Source organism: Podarcis cretensis (genome assembly GCF_951804945.1).
Source record: "Podarcis cretensis genome assembly, chromosome: 13".
Lineage (NCBI taxonomy): Eukaryota > Metazoa > Chordata > Lepidosauria > Squamata > Lacertidae > Podarcis > Podarcis cretensis.
Genome location: NC_137182.1, coordinates 32375843 through 32386743, shown reverse-complemented (window position 1 = coordinate 32386743; position 10901 = coordinate 32375843). Strand labels below are relative to the sequence as shown.

The 10901-nt window shown below is 48.6% G+C and overlaps 1 protein-coding gene across 1 annotated transcript; it reads left to right on the top strand.

Moving 5' to 3' along the window:
* Window positions 1-3605: 3605 nt before the first annotated feature.
* LOC307201558 (olfactory receptor 14A16-like) lies at window positions 3606-4544 on the top strand (the record flags this gene model as incomplete). The annotated part of the gene is made up of 1 exon (XM_079950841.1): window positions 3606-4544. The coding sequence occupies one exon, from the start codon at window positions 3606-3608 to the stop codon at window positions 4542-4544; it is 939 nt and encodes a 312-aa protein (XP_079806967.1).
* Window positions 4545-10901: the final 6357 nt, after the last annotated feature.

Here is a 10901-nt window from a genome sequence, read left to right as displayed (position 1 = left end):
AAAGGCAATAGCTGAGGACAGAGGTACCAACTTGCAAGGGACATTGTGGGGGGGGGGGCAACATTGTGTGTGTGATGTTGCACATGTGATGTTAGGAGGAGCTGGGGAGGGGTGGGGAGGCAAACATAGCAGTAGTGTGGCTTCAGTGACTGGCAGCTCCTCCTGCTGCTGCTGCTGCTGCCACCAGCCAGAGGCTGCTTCCACCTCTTCCCCTCTATGGCAGGAGTAGGAGAAGAAGAAGGAGCTGTCCACTGAAGTTGCACTATGCTCAGCTCTGTGCTTGGCCTCCTCTGCCCCCTGATTTTTTTGAACTAGGGTGGAGGGGGGCACTCACCCAAAAACATATTGCGGGCCCCCAAAGAGCTGGGCATCTTGCTTTGGCTAGAAGTTCAACATCCACCCTTATTGCCAATTAATTAGGGACTGGCAGGCTTCCTGGGGCAATGAGCACATACCTCCCATAACTCTTCTTGACACCAGAGCAGACAAGCTGCATTCCGTCTTCTGGGCCTGATAACCAACAATGTTGGAGCCTCCACTACGACCGAGCTGGGAAAGCTCATCCTCCGGTCGAGTCCTCCGAAATTGCCTCCTACAATGATTAACAACCAGAGCCTTTGATAAGGCTCCAGGCACGTTCCCTCATCACACAGAGCATACAAAACAGCAGAAGGACGAGAAATATGAGCTACATTGCTAAGAGTTCTATTTCTAACTACGCAGACAGTAAATACATCCTCTCTCTGTGAAAGCAGAGAGCAACCGGAAAACAAAGGAACAGGAAATCAGTATCATCACATCCGCCTCCCGTCTTCCGTGAGACTTCCAACAGTCTGGAATGTCTGGAATGCAAAACAGAGTCTTGTGTGTGATGGCCTGGGAGTCTGATTCAGAGGCTGAACCAGAGGAATCCCATCCTGCACAGGAGTCCCTGCCTCCAGGGCTGGCTGAGCCAGGGCAGGGCCTTGAATCTGAAGCGCCTGCACCTGTGTCGGATCCTCAGGAGCAGACACCAGATGAATCCACTCTGGCTCCAGAGGTGATTGAGGATCCATTGCCTACAGGTGCGCCTCTCCCCCCAGCCCTGTCAGGGGAAGGTGAGCCTCCCCCTAGGTCCAGTAACCCTCCAGCCTCTCCTGAGCTGCAGAGGCTCAGGGCAGAGAGGCGGAGGGAACTGGGTTCTCTCAGGAGAAGTGCTCGTCTTAAGGCCAGGAGAGGCAGGTCACCTGTGGGCCGGGACCGCCCCTGGCCTCAGAGAAGATAAAGGCCAGTCAGCCTGGTCCCAGGTTGTGGGAGCAACATCATTGGAAACCTGTTTCTGCCAGCACCCAGACCTGTTCTTCTGGAGTTCCTGACCATGCCCGGCTTCCTGCTTTGGACCCCGCTTCGCCCTTGGTGGACAGTCTCCAGACTCTCGACCCAGGACCAGACTCTGACCATGCCTCTCGGTAACCCCCGCCCCCCGGGTCTAGCACATTGTGACTCCAAGCATTGCACAGTGACAACACAGAGATACCTAACATCAGTTGGTGCCTCTGGCTAAGGTCCAGTTGTGCGGTTATATTAATAGTTTGCAATCAGATTCCCCAATGTGAGCCACTGTAGGCAATGCAGAGATAGATGGATCAATGGTCTGATTCAGCTTCTTCCATTTCTAATACTGGAGTCTCTAACACAGGGGTCAGCAAACTTTTTCAGCAGGGGGCTGGTCCACTGTCCCTCAGTCTTTGTGGGGGGATGGACTATGTTTTTTTTTGGGGGGGGGAATGCCCCACGAATAACCCAGAGATGCATTTTAAATAAAAGCACACATTCTACTCATCTAAAAGCCTCAGGCAGGCCCCACAAATAACCCAGAGATGCATTTTAAATAACAGGACACATTCTACTCATGTAAAAACACACTGATTCCCGGACCATCCTCAGGCCAGATTTAGAAGGCGATTGGGCCGGATCTGGACCCCGGGCCTTAGTTTGCCTACCCATGCTCTAACAGCAGACAGAGTGGGTTTTGGTTGTGAATGGTCTGTCACTCTCACAAACTCTTCCACACCCTCTGCTAATTTTATTAGCAAAACACAGATAAGAGATTTACTGGCAATCCTTCACCTGGACACCTGTAATCCTGTGGTACAGCAGACTGCAGAGAACAAGGCTCCAGGGAAATTATGCTTTTAATAGACTTCTTCTGCCAGTATAGATGGGCTTTCTATGCTTCAAAAGGAGCAGGATAACATTTGTAAGATGTTATGGATCACTGAGTAACAGTGCTGGGAGCAGAAAGTGCAAGAGGAGATACAATAAATCTGTGAGGGGAAATGTAAGTCATTTATCTACGTAACTGATCTACTTAATACTTTAGAAAAAGATAGATACATTTCACACTTTCTTAAACTTGCAAAAATATAAATTGCTTTTCTGACTATTTGGATACAGCTTAGGTAGCACAGCAGTGCTGAGGGGTTATATAGAAGCAGATTAGATGCAGGTTTGGGTTTACTAAATGTATACCTCCCACTAAAATAATAATAATCATTATCATCCTGAAAGTGATTTACTGCTGAACAGTTAAAGCAGCTAGCTTTTTTTAAAAAAATGGTCTAATATTTCTATTCATCATAAACCATGGTAGTTTGTAAATATTCTATCTGGTGAGGAATGTAAACTAATGAAACTTCAGACTATTCTAAGAATAGTTGTGGAAAAGTAGTTTAAAATATATGGTTTGTAATATATATGGTTCATATATGTTGACCTCACCACTACCTCCTAGTAAGCAGCAACAAGATTCCTGTACTCGGTTCCATTATTGTACTCACTCAAAATATAATCAACAATAATGTAAGATTTTTCTTCATTACAAATCTGCTGGGTGCCCTAAAGTGCCCTAGAGCCAGTGTGGTGTAGTGGTTAAGAGCGGTAGTCTCGTAATCTGGGGAACAAGGTTCGCGTCTCCGCTCCTCCACATGCAGCTGCTTGGTGACCTTGGGCCAGTCACACTTCTTTGAAGTCTCTCAGCCCTACTCACCTCACAGAGTGTTTGTTGTGGGGGAAGAAGGGAAAGGAGATTGTTAGCTGCTTTGAGACTCCTGAAGGGGAGTGAAAGGCGGGATATCAAATCCAAACTCCTCTTCTTCTTCTTCTTCTTCTTCGGGAGTTCAAAGTTCCTGTTCTAATCAAGCAATTAACTAAGTACACCTTATCCAGCACATGTGTTGATGTTTTTCAGTGTTGTTGTCCATAAAAAGAAGTGGAAAGTTAGGCTGAAATAGAATGTTATTTCGATTCTGATGCCTTAGTGCAGTTTCTAAGCATTGTGTATTCTAAATATGGAAATGATATGGGGAGTCCTCTGCCCTCTAAGTAATATTTTAACCTCATCATCCCCTAAGCCCAAAAGCAGCAAGGATGGCCAAGAGCGTTAGGGTTTATCCTATAGCCATCAAAAGGTTCACTTCTAAGACATATAATTTATTCCCCTTGTCTTTCTGTCTCCCCCCCTCCCACAAATATCTACAAAATAAAGTAGGCATTTGTTTGTAACTGTGTTGTATTTCTGCTTTCTTCCAGGGGTGGCAAGCATTATAGTAATTTGTTTATTTTTAATGGATAATCAATCCTCCATTTCTGAATTTCTGCTCCTTGAATTCTCAGAAATCCGGGAACTGCAGATTCTACAATTCCTTTTGTTCCTGATATTATACCTAGCAATTGCATCAGGGAATCTTCTTATCATCTCTGCAGTAGTTTTTGACCATCACTTACATACTCCAATGTACTTCTTCCTAATGATCTTGGCCATCCAGGATCTGGGCTCTGTTTCTGCCATTATTCCCAAATCAATGGCCAATTCTCTCAACAATACCAGACACATTTCTTATTCTGGATGTGTGGTTCAATTTTTCTCTTTTGTCTTCTTTGAAATATCTGATGTCTTTCTCCTAACAGTCATGGCATGTGATCGGTATGTAGCCATATGCAATCCGTTACAATATGTTATAGTGATGAACAGGCAAGTCTGTGCACAAATGGTTGCTGGTGTTTGGTTCATTGGTCTCTGCTTTGGTCTCTTGCACACTGGAGGCACATTTTCAGCCTCTTTTTGCTCAAATGTTGTCAATCAATTCTACTGTGATATCCCACAGTTAGTAAAAATTTCATGCTCTAATTCATACCTAACTGAAGTTGCCATTCTTGCAATTACTTTAGTTACTGAGTTAGGTGGCTTTGTCTTCATAATTGTAACATATGTGCTAATCTTCACTGCAGTGCTAAGAATCCCCTCAGCTCAGGGAAGGAAAAAGGCCTTCTCCACCTGCCTTCCACACCTCACTGTATTTTCTGTGTTTATGTTCACGGGGTGGTTTGCCTACCTGAGACCTCCTTCTGATAAACCATCTATTCTGAATTATATATTAACTGCGATATATAGCTTTGTTCCACCCTTGTTGAACCCAGTGATCTATAGCATGAGAAACAAAGATATAAAGGTTGCCTTAGCAAAGCTGCTAGCTTCAGTGTGCTCTTTTTTGTGTAGCTGTTGATTTTGTGTTCATTTAGGTACCCTTATTTACGTGGAAAACAGTTAAAAAATATCTCAACCATTGATATTGCTGATATGGAGGTGGAACTTGGCTATAGAGACTCTTTTATATGGGGAATTTAGGAAGTTTAGTTCATCCATCTTCCTCCTGTATGACATAAATACCCATCTTCACACATTATGTACTTATGCTAAGTAAATAAAGAAGGGCACAGCAGGGATGAGTATTCTACTTCCACCCTCCAGCATCATTCCCCTAAGCCTCCATGACGTAAATTCCCTGAAGTTGAATTTACAAAACTCAGTGGGGGTGGAGGCAGCAGATGTGTAGCAAGGTCAGGTGGTAATCGTTGCGGAACTTTTTTGTCACCCCCCCCACATTGATATTATTAAAAGAAGGAAAAATAAGATACAGTTCCAAGTGTCATTTTCTGGTTTATTTACTTAACATTGTGAGCATAAGCACTTAAAACTCCCCCCCCCCTAACTTTGTTCTCACATGCCACCTCTCCTCCTGTGTGTTCCAAGGTTTGGGTCCTGAGTTGAGGGAGCTTTTGCTTCTCTCCTTCCCTCCCTGCTCTGCTTGTTTGCTCACCTGCCTCCTTCCCGTCTTCTCCCTGCCTGTCGGCCTGCCTCCTCCAGCAGCCCGGGAGTGTGGGGCAATGGCACGCCACACGCCACACGCCCACAACTCCCAAGCCTCCCCCGAGCTGTCAAAACAAAGGGGGAAGGCTGCCGGCAAAGCGGCACAGATCCCCGCTTCCCTCGATGGCTCAGGGTAGGCTTGGGAGTTACGGGGAGGTGGTGCACCGAATGTCACCCCCCTCAGTGGTGACATCCGGGGCAGACCGCTGCCACCACACACACCTTCCTACACCTCTACTGAACTCATAATCTTCAGATCTTGCTAAGTTTCATCTAGATGTTGAACAGCATGGGAGGCAAGATGAGCAATCGTTCTCAGTACCATCTTTCAGAACTGTGTGTTTCCATGAAGGACTGAAACTGCTGCAAACAAGTAGAGTCTTTCCCAGGCAGGTCCATAAAAACCATATTGTGATGGGTAGTACTGAAAGCTGTTGACAGGCTCAGCAGACCACCAGAGACAGGACTCCCTGGGTCTAGTTCCTAGTGTAGATTGTCTGGAGCAGTAACCAAACTGTGGCCTGTGAGCTTCATTCAGGTGGTCTATGCAGCGTTGGTAAAATTAAAATTAAAAAATCATACAGCATCTAGCACAGCACATTATAATTGCTACAACAGGCAGAAAAATCATTAAGTAGCCTATCAAGGAATATTCAAATAGTTCAAGGGCAAAAAAAAGTTGGGAACCACCAAATACATTTCAGTACCAAAGTCAGGCCAGAAATCAGATTGAAATTTATCTTGATCCTCCACAGACCTTTGGCAGGGAGACACCATTGCATGCTTGCCCCTAAGATAAATTGTTGAGTACAGTAGCCAGAAATTATCCAGTATGGTGAGTTCAGATAGGGTCCTTTCAACAACAATCTTCTTCAACAGTTTTCTGGTAGAACTATTCACCCACTGAAGGTACCATAGCCCCTTGGCACACACTTTTCTTATACGCTTGGCTAGCTGTCCTCTGATGGGTGAGGACTAAGTTTGCAGGTGATTGCCCTAAATACTTTAAGGATCCTGTCCACATCCTCATACAAATTGTAAAGTACATCTGAAACTACTGCTAATGTGGTGTCCAAACTGGAACAGATGTAAGTGATTTTTACCTATGAAAAGATTTGCAATCTGGTCACAGTGGCTTACTGAGTGTTGGGATGCACACTTTGCTGATGTGCTCCTATTACATGCATTTCATTTAAATCTGATACCTGCTATGTTTCTAAACCTTTGGAGGTAACTCATAATCAAACACATATATACACACACATATTTAAATTGGGCTTCAAGGATGGCCAGCTTTTTCTCTGCACCTTTTAGTATCTGCATGACTGGGCATAGCCCTCCTGATGTTGCTGAACTACAACTCCCAGCATCCCTAACTATTGGCCATGTTGGTTAGTGTCAGGGAACTGCCATCGGAGCCAGAGGCGGAGGGAAGGCTCCAGAGGGATGCCGGAGAGGGTCCCAGTAGGGAGAGAGGCAGCCCATCTGGTGGGGAAGGAAATCAGCGTAGCACCAGTGGAGAAGGGGGGCAGATGGGGGAATCAGAGAGAAGGCTCCTGGACTCCTCACTGGAGACCAGCGGGGAGAGCACGGGTCCTCTGCTGCCCATACCCTCCCTGCGCAGAAGACTTCCGCGCAGGGAGAGTAGGAGGCGACTGGGCGTCAAAGAACTTCTTTGCTGGAAGAAGTTCAAGAAACGCCCACTGATGGATTCTGCCAGTGATTGAGACAGCCACGGATGGGTGGCTGTCCGGACAGAAAGGGTTCACCCAGGTGACTCAGCCAGGTGTGGCGACGACTTACGCACGAGCAACTCCCTAGAACCATTACAGCAATCTGTCAGTCACCGACGTTGCTTGTGCGGAGCAGCAGAAAGACAGCACGATGAGCCGAACAGGGGCAGCCGGAGAGCTGGAGCAACCAGCTGCAATGCAGAGTCTGGCAGAGAGGAATCGAGACTTGGAGCAGCATGTAGCTATCCTGATGGCATGGCTGGATGAAAGACGGGCTCAAGATGCACAGGTCAGACCCACCCCCATCGCAAGGTAGGTACCGGGGCTGGTAAACAATTTTGGTGGGAAGCCCCCAGGACTACAATGCTTTCCGAACAGAAATAGAGTACGCTTTGGAACTGCAGCATGACTTTGCTGATGACGGGGAGAGGGTGGCATACATTGTGGGGCATCTGCAGGATGGGGCGCGCAAATGGATCAGGCCTCTAATGGCGACGCAAAATGATGCCTTGAAGGACCTTAAGAAATTCTTCCAGGCGATGAATGCGATGTACTCCAGCGAAGTTGAGCAAAGTGTGACTCGGCGGGAACTGATGGGGTGCAGGCAGGGGAGCCAGTCAGTCAGACTACTGGTCACGATTTGCCATGTTAATCCACCGGCTAGGGTGGGATCTAGACTCTCAACCGTTTCAAATGTTGTTTGAGGAGGGGCTGTCCCCAACAATAAAGGACGAGTTGTCTCGTGCACCCCACCCCCGGTCTATGGATGAACTGACCAAAGCTGTGCTTGCTATTGGCGTACGCCAGGAAGCGCGGGCTCAGGAGAAGCGCGAAGGGAGAGGGGAACATTGCCATGACTACCGCATTCCTGAGATACCGAGACAGCCTTCCCAAGCGGTGGAGCCAATGGAAATTCATGGCGCGCGCGAGGTTTCAAACTCCAGTGAAGGTCGCCAAAGGGAGGGGAAGGATTGGAAAACTACCAAGAAGTGTTTCCTCTGCCAACGACCAGGACATTTTGCTAAGGTCTGCCCTCAATGAAAGGCCTGGCAAGGCATGGTGGGGGCTGCTGGCTGCGAGGAGAAGGGGGAGGAAGGGCAGGCGCAGGGAAATGACAACGCCTGGCTGCCAACCAGTGGGGGCAGCAGCCAGGCCAGCAACCAATAGAAGTGCCCCAGCCTGACCCTCCCAAGGCAGCTATAGCCATAGAGGTGGTGCTAGAACTCCCAAATGGGCACCCTGTCAAAGTTAAGGGGCTGCTGGATTCAGGCAGCTCATGTAATTTCTTCAGCAGGGACTTCGCTCTGGAGCACCAACTCCACCTACTACCCCTAGATTTTCCCTCGCAAGTCACCACCATCAATGGCAGGGAACTTCTGGGGTGGGGGGGGGAGTGACACACCAGACCCCGCCAATGTGAATGAGGGTTTCCAGGCACACGGAGACCATCGTCTTTCATGTGGCCACACTGGCAGGACCCCCAATAATACTGGGAATGAGCTGGCTAGCACGGCATGATCCAGTAGTGTCATGGTATCAGCTGTCAGTTACCTTTGGGTCAGCTTATTGCTTCGAACACTGTCTGGGGGGGGGGGAGAACCCAAGAATGACGGTGGCCAGGGTGGCTGGGATGGCCGTGGAACAAAAAGGGAAGGTGCCACCACAATATGCGGACCTGAAGGAAGTCTTCAGTGAGAAGGAGGCAGATAAACTACCCCCCCATAAGCCCTTTGACTGCCAAATCAACTTACTCCCGGGGGCTCAGCTGCCGGTGGGTAAGCTGTACGCTATGTCTGACTGGGAGATGCAGGAGTTGTGGCAATTTATTGACAAGAACCTGAAGAGGGGGTTCATAAGGGAATCAAAGGCGGTGGGGGGCAGTCCGGTGTTCTTTGTGGACAAAAAAGACACTAATCAACCCAGGCTTGTAGTGGATTATAGGGGACTCAACCTGGTCTCAGAACCCGTGACCTTCCCAATGCCCAGGATTGACGACATCTTAACACGGGTGAGACAGGGGGAAATTTTTACCAAGCTGGATCTCAGGGGAGCCTACAATTTGATTAGGATAAGGGAGGGGGACGAATGGAAAACTACCATGTTCACCCCCCTAGGGGCTTTTGAGTACTTAGTCATGCCATTTGGATTACAATCGGGCTCCGCCTGCTTTCAAGGATTCATGAACCACGTGTTGGGGCCCCTGCTGTACAAGAATTGTGTAGCCTTTTTGGATGACATCTTGATCTATTCAGACAATGAGGAGCAACACGTCAGGGACATCAGGGAAGTACTACAGAGACTGCAGAAGCACCAGTTGTGGGTCAAGCTGGAAAAATGCCAATTTCACGCCAGAGAGGTCAGGTTTCTGGGATACAAGTTGTCAGACAAGGGCCTAGCTATGGACCCAAGCAAGGTGAAGGCGATGCTGGAATGGAAGGCCCCCAAAACCCGGAAGGATGTGCAGAGGTTCTTAGGGTTCAGCAACTTCTACAGGAAGTTCATAAAGAACTTTGCTCACTTGACCGCACCCATCACAGATTGTCTCAGTAGCAAAAATAAGTTTGCATGGACAGAAAGTGCCCAGCAATCCTTTGAAAGACTGAAGAAGGCATTTGCTTCGGAGGAGCAGCTCCTGCACATGGATCTGGAGAAGCCCATGAGACTGGAGACGGACGCGTCCGACTGAGCCGTAGGGGCAGTCCTTTTGCAGCCAGGGGCCAAGCAGGGCTGGAGGCCGTGTGCCTTTTTCTCAAGGAAGCTGAGCAAGTCGGAGCAAAACTATACAGTGTATGACCGTGAACTGCTGGCAATCTATGCGGCTTTTCGGCAATGGAGACATCTGTTGATAGGGGCGCGGCACAAGATCCAGGTCTGTACTGACCACAAGAACTTGGAATACTGGCGGAACACACGAGTACTCAACCAGAGACAGATTCGAGGGGCTCAGGAGTTCTCCAAGTTTTCCTTCGAGATACGATACGTGCCGGGAGAGGAAAACGTAAGAGCCGATGCTCTCTCCAAGAAGCCGGAGTACATGGAAGGAGAGGGACTGCCGGAGACCTGACACTTGTTTCCCGAGGACAGATGGGTGTGTGGGGGGGAGCGATGGTTGGGAAACAAGAACTGGCTGGGCTTACCAGAGACGATGCGTTTGCTCAAGCGAAAATCAGGGAACTCCGGGATGGAAGGGAAGACCATGGAGGGTTTGAGGAAAAAGAAGGGCTACTGTACTATAAGGGGGCACTGTATGTACCAGGGGAAAACTTGAGGGGGAAGGTACTCAAACAACTCCACGACAACCCAACAGCTGGACACTTTGGGCAGTACAAAACCATGCTGCTCGTCACCAGGCAGTTCTGGTGGCCAAAGCTGAGGGAAGATGTACGGGAATATGTACGGGGGTGCGACCGATGCCAGAGGGCAAAGGGGGAGAGGGCTGCCCCTGCAGGGGTACTGGAACCCTTACCTACACCGGGAAGACCCTGGGAGGTGGTGTCCATTGATTTTATGACAGATTTGCCCAAGTCGAGGGGGAAGACAGCAGTCATGGTAGTAGTCGATCTACTGACAAAAATGTGCCATTTCATAGCTTGCTCACATGCAGTGACAGCAGAGGAGACGGCCAGGTTGTTTGTGGATCACATTTTCAGACTGCATGGGGATCCCTCGAGAGTCACTCGGATCACAGGAAACAATTTACTTCCTGGTTCTGGAGGAAGCTCATGAGCTTGCTACAGGTAGAGGTGGGCTTCTCGACGGCAAGGCACCCGGAAACCAACGGACAAGCAGAGAGAGTGAACGGTATACTCCAGCAATATCTGCGCTGCTACGTGAGCGAGAGACAGAATGATTGGGTAGAGAAACTCGCGTTGGCTGAATTTGCGTACAATGACGCTGAACATGTGTCCACGGGAATGAGCCTGTTCATGGCCAATTATGGGTGTCACCCCAGAGCCTTCTCGGGGAGGGAGGAGGAAGAA